General features: G+C 38.8%; 1 protein-coding gene across 1 annotated transcript in view; it reads left to right on the top strand.

The window, feature by feature from the left end:
• The window catches only part of LOC126281292 (ras-specific guanine nucleotide-releasing factor 2-like), a 1,771,818-nt gene that overhangs the window by 1,234,948 nt on the left and 516,001 nt on the right, over positions 1–20,869 (top strand). Inside the window, exons 15-17 of the mRNA XM_049980119.1 lie at positions 7,618–7,730; positions 8,873–8,971; positions 20,613–20,834. Coding sequence (XP_049836076.1) covers positions 7,618–7,730; positions 8,873–8,971; positions 20,613–20,834 — 434 coding nt within the window. The remainder of the gene's footprint in view (positions 1–7,617; positions 7,731–8,872; positions 8,972–20,612; positions 20,835–20,869) is intronic.

The following is a 20,869-nucleotide window of genomic DNA, read 5'->3' as shown; positions in this document are numbered from 1 at the left end:
GGCCTTGAAAAGAGGAACGCCCACCCTAAGATGATAGAGCGATCTCCAAATAGTGTAGGACTAGTTATTTCCTGGAGCTAGCTCTGCCTTTACAGGAATATCAGGTGGTAGCTTGCTCTTCCACCTTCCACCTGGTGATGTTGTTAGATTCTGGTGTTCACTCTAGTGGTTGAGTCCTGGCAATTAAGCTCTTTTTCGACTTCATTCAATGAACTACAGCCTGACGATCATGCAGTGGATGTTGGGGATCAAAAGTGTGCTTAGCCCTCTCTACATCAGCAGCAACAGCCCTTCTAATAGTTGGCGGAATTATTCTAACAATCAGGTAGATTTTATCGACTGGAGTTGGCTTCATACATCCTGATAAGATTCGGATGGTCTCACTGATTGCAATATCAGCCTGTTTGGTGTGAGTGGATTCACTCCGCACAGGTGAAGCATAATTTGCAGTGGACACACACAAAGGAAGAGCCGAAATTCTCAGGTCGGGAAGACTTGCTCCCCGGGCGGTGGATGTGAGCTTCCTCAAGATGTTATTCCATGAACTAACTTTCAGCCTGGTGTTATGGCAATGTTTCTTGAAGGACAGAGTTCAGTCAAGGGTAACACCCAGATATACTGGTGTTGAACAATGCTCCAGTCACTTGCCTTGCCATGTAATGTCCAGTTCCCACCGGGCTTATCTATTCTTCAAGTGAAATGCACACACCTGAGTCTTTTTGAGATTTGGCTTTAGATGATTGGCTTTGTAGTAGGAGCCAAGCGTATCTAGCACAGAAGTCAACTTCCCTCTACTACTTCAAACGTCATTCCTTGAGCAGCTTCTGCAGTATCGTCAGCATAGATGAAAAGCCTGGAATTTTCCATTATGGGCTGGTCATTAGTGTAATGTTAGTGTTCTAAAACTTGATTAGCAATTAGAGAAATTGGTAACAGGACAGTGAGAATAACTCAGAAGTCACATTATGTAGAGATTTCAGTACTGATTTTATCCCAGATAGTTCTGCTTGATGGCTTCAAGAATTACCATACTGATGTCCAGTTATGTTTTGTAACAATATTATAAAAAGGAAAGTTATTACTCACTACATAGCAGAGATGCTGAGTCACAGATAGGCAGAGCAAAAAGATTGTCACAAATAAATAAAGCTTTTGGCCATTAATGCCTTTGCTGACAGTAGAAGGAGACACACACACACACACACACACACACACACACACACACACAGTCTCAGGCAACTGAAACCACAATGTGAGGAGCAACATCAGTGCAGGATGGGAGTGGTGACTGGTGGGGGTAAAGAGGAGGCAGGGGCAGGGAGGGGGAGTAATAGTATTGTGGGGCTAGTGGTCTGTGAAGTACTGCAGGTTAGATAGTGGGCAGGGCAGAGGTGGGGAGAATGTCACCTGTCCCATCAAAGGCAGGGCTACCTGTGAAACCTGTCATATGATCTACAAGCTAAGCTGCAGCCACTGTGCTGCATTCTGCGTGGGAATGACAAAAAACAAGCTGTCTGTCCGCCTGATAGGCCACTGACAAACTGTGGCCAAGTAACAAGTGGATCACCCTGTTGCTGAACACACTGCCAAACATGTGATCCTTCATTTCAATGATTGCTTCACAGCCTCTACCATATGGATCCTTCTCACCAAGACCAGCTTTTCTGCACTGCGCAGGCGAGAACTCTCCCTGCAATACATCCTACGTTTCTGTAATCCTCCTGGCCTCAAACTTCGTTAGTCACTGTCCTCAACCGTCCAGCCCCTGCTCTGTTCCCATTCCAGCACTACACAGCCGTCATTCCACCATCACACTCAGTCTTCCTACTTCTCTTCTTTTCCGCTAACCCCCCCCCCCCCCCCCCCCCCAAATCCACATGCCCCTGGTTACCATCTAACCTGGAGCACTTCAGCCATCCATCCCCACCATACTATCCCTACCCCTCACTACCCCTGCCTCCTCATTACCGCCACCCAGTCGCCACTCCCATCATGCACTGATGCTGTGCTTGCAGTGAGCTTTCAGTTGCTCGAGACTGCGGTTGTATGTGTGTGTGTGTGTGTGTGTGTGTGTGTGTGTGTGTGTGTGTGCGTGTGTGTGTCTACATCTAATGTTGACAAAGGCCTTAATGGCCGACAGCTTTATTTATTTGTGACAGACTTTTTGTTGTGCCTATCTGCTACTCAGCATCTCCACTAAATGGTGAGTAGCAACTTTCCTTTTCATAAGATTGTTACATTCCATCCTGGATTTTCCAGTTGTGGTTTGTTCCGCAAGTAACATTCCGAACAAGAATAGAAGAGCTTAGCACATAAATTTACAATTTATTTCAAATGATGTTAAATTCATATAATTGACCAGTGAATTCAATGAATTCTTTCTAACAGTGGCTGAAATCACAGGAAGGAAAATCATCAGTCAGTGGCAAAGTCATTAGGAGTATTTAGAAAGGCATTGCATACTACACCAGAAGACATGACTTGTTCTAAGCAAATTGTCAAAGAGATTACAATAATTATTCTATCTCTGAAAATCAGTAACTTGTATGAGTATGATGTTATTTCAATGAAAGTAACAAAGTCTGGTCATAGGTGTATTAATTGGGTTGCCATTGTGAGTAGGTGATGAGTTAAAGGGTACTTCCTGAAAGAATGATATATGCACTAGTAATTCCTGTTTATAAAGGTTGAGATAAGCAAATGATCTCTAACTATAAATCCATCTCCTTACTCCTTATATTTCAAAAAATAGAGAGAATGTACCTGATAACACAATACTTTTGTGTGATTAACTTGTTAACAGCAACAATAACAACAACAACAACAACAATGACCTCTTAGAGTTCTCTGTAGAGAAAGTAATACAAACATAAAAAAAAGAAAAAAATAGTTAAAGTAGAACAAAACAAGACATTTAGCCCAAGGATGTTTTCTGCAATCTTGCCTTGTTGCCTCGCTCTTAGATTGTGCAGATCATGAAATTATATTAGGGAACTAAAATTTCATGATATTAAAAGCATCCCTGATGGATTCATATGTTAACAACAGAAGACAGAGAGTGACATTAACAAATGATATCACAGGAATGACACTAAATTCAGATTGGGGAAATATTAAATATGATTTCATGTAAAGTTTGGTCCTAGGTCTTCACCTGCTCTTAGCCAAATATATGATTCACAAGGGACATAGGAGCACTCATCAAAAAACTGTGATATTTGCTGATAACACTAGTATACTGATAAAGGCTTAAAACTGTGTCACAGCAAACAGCTTATATCATAGTTGTACCCATATCAGGCAAAGCAAGATGATTGTAAAAGACATGCGTGTTGAAAATATCAGCTGGCATATGTTGATTGAGGCACTATGTGTGATGTTTTTAGCTTTCTGGATGGATACTAAACTGGGGTGGCACTAACATGTGCCAATCAAAAGCTCAATTCTTCCTGCTTTCTACCTAAAAATCTTTCCTAATGCATTGATTTGGTGATGGGAGTCTGGCATATGTACAGTCTATACTGCCTTATGGCATAATATTCTAGAGCACTGCATTAAGGTCAGAAAGATATTTATTCTTTAGACACCTGCAGCAAGAATTTTTTGTAAAGTTGATAATTGAATCTCTTGCGAAAACCCTCTTCAGGGACAATGGGATTCTTACACTGACATTCCAGAACATATTGTTCTAGTAGTATTTGTGGTTGGTAATAAGTATTCATCCAGGATGAACTGAAATCCATAACCACTATTTATTTATTTACATATTTCTTCTTAAGATCTACAAAGGTTGTTGCAGGAGGCTTGTTTTATTTGCAGTAATGTGCCACAATTAATTTTAAACTGATTATTTGTTATGCACAGCTGATCCATGGGCTGAAGCTTTCCCAGAATTCACCTTCTTGTTCTAGTTGTCATCTGATCCTACCATATTAAATACTGGAGGGAATCTTATATGTACAGTTTTAAGAGAGATATACCTCTCTAGCTATCTGGATGGCTATCTCCTTTTGGGTGTGGAGTGGGTGGATTATATCTGTAGTCAATGTTCATGGAGTTTTTCATTTGTCCAAAATTTTTTATACAGCCTTGTGCAGAGGTCGCGAAACTGAGTGTCTGGTACATTTCTAACTTTCTGTGAAAACCTGTACTTCTCTGAATATCTGCTTTCATCTTTTGCATTGTAGGGAGTTTGAGTTTCAGGATTGATCTTTACTGGGATGTTTTGGTTAATTTTTAAAAGTATCCTATGTTCTTCAGAGTTTTAATATTTATTGAATGATTCTGGCATTTTTCATGTTTTTATGTTCCATTTTTCTGTCCCCCATTTTCAGAATTATTTTGGTGTTATATTTTCACAGTTTTCTTCCAAAGATTTTGTAATAATCTTGGGAATTGGTATTATGGTAATTTTGTTCTATTGAGTTGATTGCATATTTCTGATATTGTCTCTTGATTTGCCTGATATTTTAGTGGATCTTTTTGTAACTTTTTCAGGTTGATGTCATCTTCATTTCTTATGGGCTTCAGATTTTAAGCATTTCTTTATGAATTTTGTTACATTCTGAGGTCAGCTGAGCTTGCCTTTAATATGGGTTTAAGGAGATACATTTTAACTTGTTGTTGGACAATTGATATCAATGCCTCAAGATTGTTCATTTGTTTTTCACTCCACTATCCTCTGCTTCAGGAATTTTTTAATCTTCATCATTAATGTGTTTACCACCTTGTGCATAACTATATATGATAAAATAACTGACAGCATTCCTTCTGTGGCCAAATGTACTTTTAGACTGCGGAATTGCAAAATACCAATTTGCGAGTCCGAAACAGCATTCAACTATATCGAGTTGCTGTGTTATTGTTGTTGCTGTCTTCCATTTGAACATTGGTTCTATGCAGCTCTCCATGCTACTCTATCTTGTGCTAGCGTATTCATCTCTGAATAACTATTGCAAGCTACATCCTCCCGAACCTGCTTACTGTAATCATCTCTTGATCTCCCTCTTCCTTCCATTTTTTTTTTTTTTTTTTTTTTTGGTTTCTTGGAATGTTCTTTGTAGTTGAAAGACTCTAGCAAGGAATCATAAGTCATGGTGTACTATTATAAACTGCATCTCATAAAAAGAATGACTTTGAACTTTTTACAGTCATAGCTCTGTATATCATCAGAGTTCCTCCATATTTATTCATGCACCGATCCAGGCCAGTTTATGCAATGACTAATGAACCATTTTAGTGTAGTGCACAGCTTGAATAGGCTATCAAGTCCTTTTATATTCATGTATTTGTCACTATGTGGATCATGATCATCATCATCATCATCACCACCTGGGATTCCTTCTAGGACACTGTGTGGTACCTTTCTGAACAAATTGCCTAAATCTGTTTCTGTTGTGGTAGGTTTTCTTTTGTTGAACAGACAAAAGGAATTCCATTTCAGAAGCTTTCAGTTGAACTTACATGTCTTTTGCTTATGACACAGCTCTCTGTACTGTAGCACATGATGAACAAAGGAAAGTTTGGATGTGGTCTGTTTATTTCTTAAAAGAACATTCTTACCCTACACAAGTCTTCATTCTAGACTGAAGATTTTCTATCCTTTGGTTACACTGTTGAGAACTTTAAGGTTGACACTTCCTTCACTTGTCAGAAGACAAGTAAGACATATGAAATTATGTCCATGGTTGATCTTCTTACCCTCCAATAACAGAGCTGTTGTTTACTCAGTTGCATTGCCATGGTCTCGGTTTCGCTCACAGTTAATCCAAACGCTTTTAATTTGATGTTCCACAGATCCAGTTTTCTCTGTACCCCCCTTTTGATTTCACTCCAAATGCTAATGCGATGGGCAGATACAAAGGCATAAAGACCTCCTTTTTCCATTTGCTTGATGTACTTTAATATGATACCCATGAGTGTGATGAAGAGTAATGGGAAAGGGAACTGCACACCTCTTGTTGTTCAGAAGCACTTCTGTTTTTTATCAGTTATTTGTATACTGGACTCATAATGTTTGGCAGAATCTGAATTTTTGTATTTAGAAGACTGGGGTCATTACATCTCCCAGTACCTACTGCAACCTACATCCTTCTGAATCTGTTTAGTGTATTCATCTCTTGGTCTCCCTGTATGATTTTTATCCTCCACGCTGCCCTCCAATACTAAACTGGTGATCCCTTGATGCCTCAAAATATGCCCTACCAACTTATCCCTTCTTTTAGTCAAGTTGTGCCACAAATTTCTCTTCTCTCCAATTCCGTTCAATACCTCCTCATTAGTTATATGATCTACCCACCTAATCTTCAGCATTCTTCTGTAGCACCTCATTTCGAAAGCTTCTGTTCTCTTCTTGTCTAAACTATTTATCATCTACGTTTCATTTCCATACATGGCTACACTCCATACAAATACTTTCAGCAACGACTTCCTGCCACTTAAATCTACACTCGATGTTAACAAATTTCTCTTCTTCAGAAACGTCTGCCTTGCCATTGCCAGTATACATTTTATATCCTCTCTACATTGATCAGCCCCCCCCCCCCCCCAAATCAGTTATTTTGCTCCCCAAATAGCAAAACTCCTTTCCTACGTTAAGCGTCTCATTTCCTAATCTAATTCCCTCAGCATCACCTGATTTAATTAGACTACCTTCCATTATCGTCATTTTGCTTTTGTTGATTTTCATCTTATATTGTCTTTTCAAGACACTGTCCGTTCCTTTCAGCTGCTCTTTCAGGTCCTTCCCTGTCTCTGACAGAATTACAGTGTCATGGGCAAACCTCAAAATTTTTATTTCTTCTCCATGGATTTTAAATCCTACTCCAAATTTTTCTTTTGTTTCTTTTATTGCTTGCACAATATACAGATTGAATAACATTGGAGATAGGCTACAACCCTGTCTCACTCCCTTCTCAACCACTACTTACCTGTAGTGCCCTGCGACTGCCATCTCGTTTCTGTACACATTGGAAATAGCCTTTTGCTCCCTGTATTTGACCCCTGCCACCCTCAGAATTTGAAAGAGAGTATTTCAGCCATTTCTATAATATTGTCCTCAAGAACATTGCCCTTGTGTAGACCCTCTGTATACTCCTTCCACCTTTCTGCTTTCCCTTCTTGGCTTAGAACTAGGTTTCCATCTGAGCTCTTAACATTCATCCAAGTGGTTCTCTTTTCTCCAAAAGTCTCTTTAATTTTCCTGTAGACAGTATCTATCTTATCCCTAGTGATACGCACCTCTACATCCATACATTTGTCCTCTAGCCATCGCTGCTTAGCCATTTTGCACTTCCTGTCAATCTCATTTTTGAGATGTTTGTATTCCTTTTTGCTTGCTTCATTTACTGCATTTTTGTATTTTCTCCCTTCATCATTTAAATTGAATATATCTTCTGTTACCCAAGGATTTCTATGTGGGTTATGGGTGTATAAACATGTCACCGAAGGATGGTATGCACAGCCTCTTCTTTGAATTACACAGAAAAGCATAAGTATTTGGCTTGTATATCACAAATTGCTTCTCATTAAAAATGAACATGAACTACCAACAATTATCTCATTGATCTCATCTGTTATCGCATCTTTGATTAAGGAAAGTTCCTGACTGTGTTGTAGGTCACTGGATGTTCTGAGTGGCAGGGATGACCACACCACACTTCATCATTATGATGACCGCAGGAGAAGTAGCTTCTCACCACGAAGGACCAGTGGGGCAAGTTCAGTCTCTGGTAAGAATATTTATTGTAGTACTCAAAAAATATTAATTGTAACTATTAACATTGCACCTAAGTACTTTCTCTCAGTCTTGTGCATAGCATATACCCTAATTTTATGTTTTAATTGTGCACCCTTACAGTACTTCTATTCTTCCTTAAACAAGCATTTTAAAATACCAATTTCAGTGCATTTTTGGTAAAAGCTGCAATGAAGTAATTTGGGAACCACAAATGACATGGAAGCCTGTAATGTACAGGCTGAATCTCAGATCCACAGGAAAAATTTTGAATATTTTTAAAGGATATTTTGTGAATAATTTAGGATAAAGGACCATTAGTTTCTGGTGGCTTATTACAAAGTTATTGCATGTCATTTAATTTCTTACCACCACTTATTTTTATCTGTATTGCACTGAAAATATTTGCACAACAGTGCAATGCAGATTTGGATGGGGAGTGCTGTTGCTGTGGGCCTTGTTTGGAAACAAACTTGTTCCAGCCATTCACCTATTTGCTGGTGACAACACTCATGCCCATTTCACTGTTTGGCCTCAAGCTTGCATTCAGTACTGCTTGGTTCTGTAATGGGTTAGTTTATCTGCCATTATTGTATGTTAACAGTGATACACAGCAGTATGGACAGGTTTGCTGATGAAGCCTTGGCAGATAAGCATTATGCAGTAAGAGTTCACTGAAGGCAGTGGAAGTGCACCACAACAACACTGTGCTCAACTGCTCCCACATTGATAGCAGCAACATCACAATACTTCTGCATTACCCTGCATTTTCTGTTGTACCTGTTGGTGATTTTGTTCACTACTGTGGAGGTATTTTCAACAGAAGCAAATGTAATTGGGGTATCAAATCAAGTAAACCATAATTACATTGTTACTCCATAACAAGCCACTGGAAATCACAGGCTTCTTATACCAAAATGTGCAGAAAATGTCTATGAATAACCTCTGAAATTTTGTTGGTATATTTAAGGCTCACCCTGTAGAGAATGTAAATTTTTACTGTTGATCTATCTAATCAGTTTTGTATTCCTAGATGTCTTTCTAACTACCACCTAACACAGTTAAAAATAAAAATTAACTACCAAACTTATTCATGGGAGAAATATTTATGTAACCACAAGGTTGATAATTTTCCAGGTTATGGTTCTGAAATGAGTGATCGTGACCGTGATCGTAGCCACAGTTATGATTCACAAGGTTTCCCTAGGGGTCACTGGAGATGCAGTCACCGCAAATGTGAGTCTCCCTGTTAGAATTTCACTACAGAGTGGAATATGTTAACAGCTTTGCAATGTACAGAGTTTTCTGAATATCAGTCATTTATAGGCAAGTAATTTGAGGCTAATGGCTTCTTTGCCTTATGTGTAGAACCAAAATTCAGTTTGTTTGAACATCAAATGAAAACAGTAAGTTGATGGATGAAAGAAATGTATGAACAAAGAGCCATAAGTAGTAAATAGAATTCTCAGCAGTAAAAGTTTTTGTATGTGGTTTGAATTTTGATAAACCATGTCTTTAAGATACAATATTGATAAAGACCATGTAAGAAAATGATAAGGTAATATGTAGAGCATGAAGATGAAGCAAAATGAAGACTTTTAACAATAGTTGCTATAGTAGAGATGTTGTAAGAAGATCCCTGTCAACTCGCTGCACTGATGCGAGCTTTCTACTACAATGCGCTAAAGGCTGAGGTGAAAACAGGAGCTATCTCAAAGCTGTGACAACACTGAGGCATTGCCATACAGACATTTACAAAATCACATTATGTTATTGGTTGAGGTAAGCATATGAAGCTGTTGCACCCACCCACTGCAATTGTCAGAGATCAACTTGTGTCAACCCAACTATAGTATTATAGTATTGAACTACTTTGCTTTATCAAATGTCCAAATTTTTATGTTAATTTTAACAGAAGATCTCTGCCATCAGACATGATAATATAGATCAATAGGAAAAGCCTATCAATCACACCTCAAATAAAATAAAACTTGACAGTGATAGGTACTCTTGAGAAAATAACTTTTTGCCTGTCCTTTTTACGAGGTGCATTCAAGTTCTAAGGCCTCCGATTTTTTTTTCTCCGAACTGGAAAGAGATAGAAACATGGCATTGTTTTAAAATGAGGCTGCGTTCATTGTCAATATGTCCCAGAGATGGCAGCACCGTATGGCAGATGGAATTTTACCACCAGCGGCGAGAATGAGAACTGTTTTAAATACTTAAAATGGTGACGTTTTCCTTACTTGAACAGCGTGCAATCATTCGTTTTCTGAATTTGCGTGGTGTGAAACCAATTCAAATTCATAGACAGTTGAAGGAGACATGTGGTGATGGAGTTATGGAGGTGTCGAAAGTGCATTCGTGGGTGCGACAGTTTAATGAAGACAGAACATTGTGTGGCAACAAACCGAAACAACCTCAGGCTCGCACAAGCTGGTCTGATGATATGATCGAGGAAAGTGGAGAGAATTGTCTTGGGGGATCGCCAAATGACTGTTGAACAGATCGCCTCCAGAATTGGCATTTCTGTGGGTTCTGTGCACACAATCCTGCATGACGACCTGAAAATGTGAAAAGTCTCATCCAGGTGGGTGCCACGAATGCTGACAGACGACCACATGGCTGCCCGTGTGGCATGTTGCCAAGCAATGTTGACACGCCACGACAGCATGAATGGGACTTTCTTTTCAGCGGTTGTGACAATGGATGAGACGTGGATGCCATTTTTCAATCCAGAAACAAAGCACCAGTCAGCTCAATGGAAGCACACAGATTCACCGCCACCAAAAAAATTTCGGGTAACCGCCAGTGCTGAAAAAATGACGGTGTCCATGTTCTGGGGCAGCGAGGGCGTAATCCTTACCAATTGCATTCCAAAGGGCACTACGGTAACAGGTGCATCCTATGAAAATGTTTTGAAGAACAAATTCCTTCCTTCCTGCACGGCAACAAAAACGTCCGGGAAGGGATGCGCGTGTGCTGTTTCACCAAGACAATGCACCCGCACATCGAGCTAACGTTACGCAACAGTTTCTTCATGATAACAACTTTGAAGTGATTCCTCATGCTCCCTACTCACCTGACCTGGCTCCTAGTGACTTTTGCCTTCTTCCAACAATGAAAGACACTCTCCTTGGTCGCACATTCACCAGCCGTGCTGCTATTGCCTCAGCGATTTTCCAGTGGTCGAAACAGACTCCTAAAGAAGCCTTCACCGCTGCCATGGAATCATGGCATCAGCGTTGTGAAAAATGTGTATGTCTGCAGGGCGATTACGTCGAGAAGTAACTCCAGTTTCATCGATTTCGGGTGAGTAGTTAATTAGAAAAAAAATCGGAGGCCTTAGAACTTGAATGCACCTCATACTTCCAGAAATGGTTAGAAGGAATAACAGGTGTCCTTAAATCTGCCAAAAGACTACATGATGGAACTCTTCTAATTGAGTTATTAACAACACAGCAAGCTACAAAGAGATTCAAAAGACATTATATGCTGTGGTAGTATCGCTTTGTTTCTGGACTCCATTCCACTTTAAATGTTTCAGGAATGTTGTGTCTTGCTGGGATTTATTTTATTATTATTATTATTATTATTATTATTATTATTATTATTATTATTTTGTTCCATAGATTCATGTAGCTGGTGCTTCCAAAGCTGTGGAATGTGTCAGACTGCACAGAGTTGAAATATAACTTACATGACAATAACAGTATAATGGAATGAAACTATATCATTCCAAGACCTTTTCAAGTCTGAAACATCTATGATGTAATGGAAATAAAACATCAGTTACAGAACATATACTAAATGAATGAAAAATTGTTTTTCACCTTGGGAGGATGAGTAATATGTACAGGGAGCAAAGTTATGCTAAGTATTATGATAAATAATTACATGAGAACGAAAACCTAATTTTCACTTAGCTGTGATAGTGCCCAAAAAATATAAGAGTGGTAACAGTTTGAACTTCACATATATTTAGCAAGACAATACAGATAAAATACACTAGTGCTCAGAAAAAGCAGAACACCTTGAATGACTAGAGATAGGACATTCATATTCACAGGACATGTACATTAGTAAGTTCTGCACAAATGATTAGCACTTCAATCACCTCGGTTCAGCATTTTTCTGTTTCCTAATAGGCACAGGGTCCACCATTGGTCCTGATAACTTGTTCCATGCATGATGATATTGACGTGTATGAGGCGCAAATGGCATACTGTGGCATAGCCATCCATGCTGCATTCATGTGATTCCAAACTTCATATATGGTGGTTGGCATTGGGTCACAGCACTACACACGCTGTTTCATCATATCCGACACATTTCTGATTGGCGACAAGTCTGGTGATCTGGTGGGCCAGGGCGAGAGGCTGACATCCTGTGACACCAAGAAGCCACATGTTCATGCAGCAACATATGGTCATGCCTTATCTTACTAAAACATTACTTACGAGGTGTTGTTCAGAAAGGGTATGGCTACGGGTCGCAGGATGTCATTCACGTATGTCACATTGGTCAAACTGCCCTGGACATATACCATCTGTGATTTGTAATTTTATCCAATAGCACCCTACACCATACAGCCTTGAGCTGTATGTCTTGTGCAAATGCAGTCACTGTGATGCCTGCCGCTGTCTGCTGTGAATCAGAATGTGGCCGTCACTTTCAAACAAACAGAACCTGATATGTCCAAAAACACTATCTGATGCCCTTCCTGTCCCAAGTGGCATCGTTACATACGCCATTGCCATCTAGCATGTTTCTGCACATTTGTCAAAAGCAGGTGGAGAAGTGGATGATTCACATGTAACCCATACCATAATAAATGGTGACAGACTGTCACCAGTGATAGTGCACGAAGTGTTTCACTGTTCCACTACAGCTGAAGGAGATGCTGATCTTTACTGCAGTGCCATTTGGATGAGGTGTTGAACTTCCCGTGGGGTGGTCTGGTTGGCACAATCTGACCCATCTCATCATGTTCTACGGCCTTCCATGAACCATGCTCCACAGACCGGCTGCACTGCTGAAACACTTCATACACACAAGTAGCAATTTCCCAGATGGATGCATACATTCTCTCATGCCAATAATGCAAACTCTTGAAACTCACTGATTTGAAGGCACAATTTGTGCATACATCTGTGGAGTACACTTTATAAGTCATATTGATCCGTTACCTTTGGGTTACAATGACAACAGCCACAGGCTTATTTTACCAGTAGGTGGTGTTGCACCGTGATGTTGATGTTGACCTTGAACCTGAGGGCCGACATGGTTCAAATGCTAATCATTTCTGCCAAACATAGTAATGTACATATCCTGTGTATGTGAACACCCTCTCTCTAGTTATTCAAGGTGTTCTTCTTTCTGTGCTTGAGTGTATATGCTACAGATATTGTAGGTTACACTGTTCTTGAGTGGAGCAACACAATCATGTTTAAAACAGAACTTCTGACATAAATTTAATCAAAACTAGTTCCAAAACAGTTGTAAGGTTAGAAATTACAAAAAAGATAAAAATTATGACACAGACGTTGTTGTTTACCCTGACTGTTAAGTAGTGCATTACAATCATGTTTATATTAGATATCCTGACAAAAAATTAATCAATTCTAGTTCTAAAATAATTTTAAGTTCAGCAGTGGTATTCGTTTTGTCTCAGAAATTCATGAATCATATAAATAATTTCTCTATTAGGTACTCTTTAAGAGTTTGTTTGAATCTGTGCAATGGATTATGGAGACACTGAATACAGGGTGTATGTAAAGTCCCAGAACACTTCCAATTATTTATTGCACAAGAACTAAACATTGTACATACGTCATATATATATTGCATATTGAAGAGAAACTCTTGAGAGTTTTTTTAATTCTTGCCATACCCGTCCCAGCATGGCATGATCGACTGTGGCACACACTTCCCGTAGTCTCTCCCGGAGCTCTGCTACATCATGTGGTAGAGGCAGTACATACACCACGTCTTTAATGTGTCCCCACAGAAAAAAGTCACACAGTGTGAGATCTGGTGGTTGGGAAGTCCATTTCATGAAACAGTTGTCCCCTTCTGTAGCTCCGCACCTGAACTCACTATGTTTGCCACTAGTGCTGACTATAGGCAAATTATCAAACTACGCTGTGGCGGTATACACAGAAAAAAAACTTTCAGAGTTTCTCTTCAAAGTGACATATGTATGATATCTGTACAATGTTTGGTTCTTGTGCAATAAATAATGGAAAGTGTTCCCGGACTTTATATACACCCTATAATGGTGATTCTGGATCGGTTGGTAGGACATGTTCTGAGGCATCAAGGGATCACCAATTTAGTATTGGAGGGCAGCATGGAGGGTAAAAATTGTAGAGGGAGACCAAGAAATGACTACACTAAGCAGATTCAGAAGGATGTAGATTGCAGTATGTACTGGGAGATGAAGAAGCTTGCACAGGATAGAGTAGCATGGAGAGCTGCATCAAACCAGTCTCAGGACTGAAGACCACAACAACAACAACATATGGTGGTAGTGCATAAAGAACTTAATGCTGCAGTAATAACCGCCTTTTTGAACCAGATTATGACTTCAATTCAATATGTAGACTGTTTTTGGTTCTTGTGTTGTAGACAAGATATTTGATCTTGGCTTTGTGAGAGAAAAGTTACTACAGACAAATATCAACAAGGAAAAATGTACTGTGAGGAGGAGGTGAAGACCTCCATCCTTCGAAAGAGGTGTCTGCAAGAATGCTTATGATGGAAACCGTTCATTTTTTCTATGACACCTGCCCTCCCCCCCCCCCTCCCCCCCCCTTACACCATCAGTTTTAGTCACGCAGCAGCAGTGCAATACTGAACAAAAATAGCCAAACTAGGAAGCCTTAGTGGTATCTGCTCAGCAAGGGAAGTGATAATCTGTAATGCAAATGTTGCTGAGTCAACTCTTATAAAAAGATGAAGAATGTGAATTGATGAGTATATCTAAGCATCCAAAGATTTTGTGTCTTCAACTTTCGTGTCAGTTGATTTCTACGCTTTATGTAAATTTCTTCAAGGATTCTTTGTGGTGAGAGAGCACTTGAAGAAAACAAGTTTCATGTTTCAGTGAAAGTTTTGTGTGCAGTTTATTCAAGACTATTTTCTGACAATTTATCAATGAAATTTGTGCTATCATCTATGTGAAGTATAATTTACTCTGTGTACTGAAATAATATTGAAGGTCGTTAATGAAAATAAGGCATAGCATTGGACCTAAAATAGGATATTGTGGCACAACACAACTTAAGGTGGAATATCGCTTAACAAAAGGAGAGTTGGGGTCCTCCACCTACAAATTGGTAAAATTTGGTCTTGCTTAAAGTAGTTTTTGGTAACTGTTTTGGAGTTTGGGGTAAAAAATGTGCATTAATAAATAATGTGACATCCATTTTAAGTTAAATAAGTTTGGGGTAAAAATGTGCATTAATAAATAATACGACATCTAATTTAAGGTAAATAATATTGATTGGTTTAGATAGTAATCTATTTGCCACTCTTATTCTTTTGTTAAAATGTGTTTGAAATACATTGCAACCTATATTGCTAATAATTATAAAAAAAAAGATTGAATCTGTTGGAGTAATATATTCACTAATTTCTGAAGTCATTTTATCCAGTGTAATATGATACTCCATTGGGGGGTGGGTGGGCTATAGCCCACATAGACCCTCCCCCTCCCCCTACACTTGTCACCATCCCTGAAATCATGTTATACTTTTCATTTACATTTGTTTCATGAAAGGAGAAAATATAAAAATGCAGTAAATGAAGCAGGCAAAAGGGAATAGAAACGTCTCAAAAATGAGATGGACAGGAAGTGCAAAATGGCTAAGCAGGGATGGCTAGAGGACAAAAATAAGAATGTAGAGGCTTATCTCACTAGGGGTAAGATAGATACTGCCTACAGGAAAATTAAAGAGATCTTTGGAGAGGAGAGAGCTACTTGTATGAATATCAAAAGCGCAGATGGAAACCCAGTTCTAAGCAAAGAAGGGAAGGCAGGAAGTTGGAAGGAGTATATAGAGGGTTTATACAAGGGCGATGTGCTTGAGGACAATATTATGGAAATGGAAGATGAGGATGAAATGGGAGATAAGATACTGCGTGAAGAGTTTGACAGAGCACTGAAAGACCTGAGTCGAAACAAGGCCCCGGGAATAGACAACATTCCATTAGAACTACTGACAGCCTTGGGAGAGCCAGTTATGACAAAACTCTACCATCTGGTGAGCAAGATGTATGAAACAGGCAAAATACCCTCAGACTTCAATAAGAATATAATAATTCCAATCCCAAAGAAAACAGGTGTTGACAGATGTGAAAATTACTCAACTATCAGTTTAATAAGTCACAGCTGCAAAGTACTAACGCAAATTCTTTACAGACGAATGGAAAAACCGGTAGAAGCGGACCTCGAGGAAGATGAGTTTGGATTCCGTAGAAATGTTGGAACACGTGAGGCAATACTAACCTTACGACTTATCTTAGAGGAAAGATTAAGAAAAGGCAAACCTACGTTTCTAGCATTTATAGACTTAGAGAATTTTTTGACAATGTTAACTGCAATACTCTCTTTCAAACTCTGAAGGTGGCAGGGGTAAAATACAGGGAGCGAAAAGCTATTTACAATTTGTACAGAAAGCAGATGGCAGTTATAAGAGTCGAGGGGCATGAAAGGGAAGCAGTGGTTGGGAAGGGAGTGAGACAGGGTTGTAGCCTCTCCCCGATGTTATTCAATCTGTATATTGATCAAGCAGTAAAGGAAACAAAAGAAAAATTTGGAGTAGGTATTAAAATTCATGGAGAAGAAATAAAAACTTTGAGGTTCGCCGATGACATTGTAAATCTGTCAGAGACAGCAAAGGACTTGAAAGAGCAGTTGAACGGAATGAACAGTGTCTTGAAAGAAGGGTATAAGATGAACATCAACAAAAGCAAAATGAGGATAATGGAATATAGTCAAATTAAATTGGGTGATGCTGAAGGAATTAGATTAGGAAATGAGAAACTTAAAGTAGTAAAGGAGTTTTGCTATTTAGGGAGTAAAATAACTGATGATGGTTGAATTAGAGAGGATATAAAATGTAGACTGGCAATGGCAAGGAAAGCGTTTCTGAAGAAGAAAAATTTCTTAACATCGAGTATAGATTTAAGTGTCAGGAAGTCGTTTTCTGAAAGTATTTGTATGGAGTGTAGCCATGTATGGAAGTGGAACATGGACGATAAATAGTTTGGACAAGAAGAGAATAGAAGCTTTCGAAATGTGGTGCTACTGAGGAATGCTGAAGATTAGATGGGTAGATCACATAACTAATGAGGAGGTATTAAATAGAATTGGGGAGGAGTTTGTGGCACAACTTGACAAAAAGAAGGGACCGGTTGGTAGGAAATGTTTTGAGTCATCAAGGGATCACAAATTTAGCATTGGAGGGCAGCGAGGAGGGTAAAAATCGTAGAGTGAGACCAAGAGATGAATACACTAAGCAGATTCAAAATGATGGAGGTTGCAGGAAGTACTGGGAGATGAAGCAGCTTGCACAGGATAGAGTAGCATGGAGAGCTGCATCAAACCAGTCTCAGGACTGAAGACCACAACAACAACAACAACAACAACAACAACATTCCATAAGTGTATGTATACGTATACTAAATTTATTATATCTAAAGCCATGTTTATTGGCACTCCATAAAGTTATAAACGTTCAAGTGAAACTGCTTCCTAGGTATTGTTTGCCCCCAAACAACATTACATATATACAAATAAGTCACAAGAACAGTAGGTAATAGACACAAATGGTTTAGAGATTATAAATCAACATGTTTCAGTTGTCTTGAAAAAGGATGCTGGAGGCCATAACATCATCAGACATTTTTGCTCAGTGTTATTAATTGTAAAGTTATCAAATCAAACTATAGTGTTTCATTGTACTACACTGTGATAAATATAAATTTACAGTTAAATCAGATCATCATGAAGATTTATTTTAAGATTAATGTCTTATAAGCTTTTCTGTCCAACTGTTACGACAGTCTCCTCTCTCACTAATACCTTAAAACAAAGATTCCAAGACTTACCAAGCGGGAAAGCACCGGTAGACAGGCACAATAAAATAACACACAAACACACACATAAAATTTCTTGTGTGTGTGTTTGTGTGTTATTTTATTGTGCCTGTCTACCGGTGCTTTCCCGCTTGGTAAGTCTTGGAATCTTTGTTTTTAATATAAAACATATTCTGACCATAAAATACTTGTTTGTGAACGACATTTTTCATTTTTTTATCCGGGGTGTATGTGTACAAATTTTCTGAACTTCCTACTCAAGAGCAAGCTATGTCTAGTTGACTGTGAGAGAAGCACTTGTGTTTGAGGTTGATGCTGCAATATTTTAAAGTATATCCTTGTACTTTGTTAATTGTAAAATTGGAGGCTAATTTAATTGAAAATTGCAGTCCTTTAAATTGAAATGACATTTCAGTAGAGATCAGTGGTATTCTCGGGATAAATAATGTGTGTCCTCTGAACTTCCCAGCCATAAGTTAGGTTTCTATTACATTATTCGATAACTGTTTCATGATCATCCTTTTTCAATTACATAGTTTTTGTGAGTTGAGATTTCTGAGTAGTATGGTTTGAGATCCAGTTTTAAGTGAAAGGTGATGTAATGGCATACCTGGTACTTGCAAAGAATTTACAAATTCTGTAGGGAACTTTACATCTTCTTCAACATTTACTATTATGTCAATCAATTTGTATATTCTCTCTTCACCAGGAATTGTCTTTTGAATATTAACGTTGATACTGCTGAAAGTTACGTTTAGTTGCCAGTCTGGATCGGTATAGTTGTGAACAATGTTTGGATAAATTTGAACAATTGAAACTCAAGGTAGGAATATCAGCAATGTAGGAAAATATAGATTGCTACTTACTGTAAAAAAAGATTTGTCAAGTTGTAGACAGCACGAATAAAAGACACACACACACACACACACACACACACACACACACACACACATGCAAGCACATCGCATGTCACATGACTGCCAACTCCAGCATCGTGGGCTGGAATGCAACATAATGTGGGATATAAGCAGCAATCTGGAAGGGGTGGGGAAGGGGAAAGGCAAGGGGAAGGGAAAGGGAAAAGGTTAGGGGAGGGGATGGTAGTGTACAGGTGGGAAGAGAGACGAATGCTGTTCAGCCATAGCCTTTGTCAACAAAGAGGTTCATCTCTCTCCCCACCTGTACGCTACACTCCCTTCTCCTGACCTTTTCCGTTTCCCACCCCTTCCAGATTGCTGCTTCCATTCCACGTGATGTTGCATTCTGGCCCGAGATGCTGGAGTTGGCAGCCGTCTGTGCATGAGGTGCGCTTGCTTTGTTTGGTCGTGTGTGTGTGTGTGTGTGTGTGTGTGTCTTTGTGTGTGTGTTCAGTGATGAAGGCTGTGGTCAAAAGCTACATGTGAGTGTCTTTTAATCATGCCTGTCTGCAACTTGACATGTCTTTTTTACAGTAAGTAGCAATTTATCTTTTCCTACATTTTTGATAAATTTGCTTGCTGATGTGATAGATTTGTCTTTGGATCGAGAAAATGTAATCAGTCATCTCTCTTAGTGTTGAGTGAAGTGACATGAAAAGGATTCATTTGGAAGCAGACATTGTATGCTTTTATATTTTGAAGAAAGTGTTTGGATTCAGGAGTTTTCGCGGTCATGTAATGTAAAATTTCCTGCGGAGGTGCTTCCAGTGGTGGTAATCGAATTTTTCCATTTGTACAACAGTATCCTGGCGTTTCTCTACTGAATATTTTCACATTGCAAAATTGGCTAATGTTATCCATTATTCCTATTACGATATGTTTCTGTTTGTTACATTCTTTTGTTGGGTCATAGTGGAATGCCTCATTTGTTAGGTTGTACTATTTATTTTTCCTCATCTGCACTTCTAGTAGGGTGATATTTTCATGGCTGGCTTCAGGTTTCAGTCATTTATTGTAAGATCATGTCACAATTTTAAACTCCTCAATTCATTCATTTCATTGTTCTTCAGTGTCTCTGCATCTTGTGCATTGGAAACTTAATCATGCTCTTCATTTGTTTAATTTTTTTACTGTTCTTTTTGTTTTTGCCGCTTTGCTTCAGAAGTGGCAAGATCTCCTCCTATTTTATGTTTGGGCTTTTTCTAAAATATAAATAAAATCAACTTTTTACTAACAAATCCACTAAGTACACTTTACACACTTTACACACTTTACACACTTTATAATAGAGTTCTATTCAGTCACTGTATCACTGTGACTACTCACACTTCACTGTTTGTTTTTATTAACTCACTGCACTACTTTTTTAGCTCCTCATTTCATAATTGATAAGAAACTGGTGTTCAAACTCACAACAGGTTTTGCTTTGTATACCTCTACCAATGGGTAGCCCCACCAGTGGCAAATTCCAGAACATACCAAAAAGGCCTCAAATGGTCCGCATTGTTCTAGAACATCCCACAACATTCGAGAGTGTTTTGTAATGTTCCATAATGATCTTGGATGTTCCAGAACATTCTGGAATCTTCTCAAATGTTTCATACTGTTCCCAAATCTCGGCCCTTATATCTTCAAAAGCACACCTTTCAGGTAAAAATGGGAACCTTCTTAATGGATAGGGGATAGAGGGCTACCACACAATATAGCTCCCTTGATTGTACCGGGACACATTTCTGAGTTTCAGCAGCATGGACATGGTACATTTTAGTCGCATGCACATTGTACATTTATAATACGTACTGATTAGCATAGTTTAGAAATTGGCATGTCCTGCATTGAGTGACATTCTGTTTCAGACTCCCATGTATCAACTGAAGAAGACCAACAGCAGAGAGAGCTGACACAGATTAAAGAAGCCCCAGCAATTGTTAAGCAGAGTCCTACACAACAACAGTCACCATCTCCTAGTTCTACTCCTCGTAAAAGTGTTAGTATTCGTGTTGAATCTGAAGATGATGGAAAACATTTAACTATTCCTAAAACTATTGCTGTGTCTTCCAGTGCTGAAACATTAACAGGTTTGTAACTGTGTTGTAAAGTATTTGTTTTACCA

The sequence above is a fragment of the Schistocerca gregaria genome, chromosome 7, assembly GCF_023897955.1.
Source record: "Schistocerca gregaria isolate iqSchGreg1 chromosome 7, iqSchGreg1.2, whole genome shotgun sequence".
In the NCBI taxonomy this organism is placed as follows: Eukaryota; Metazoa; Arthropoda; class Insecta; order Orthoptera; family Acrididae; genus Schistocerca; species Schistocerca gregaria.
This window is presented reverse-complemented; position numbering and strand designations above follow the sequence as displayed.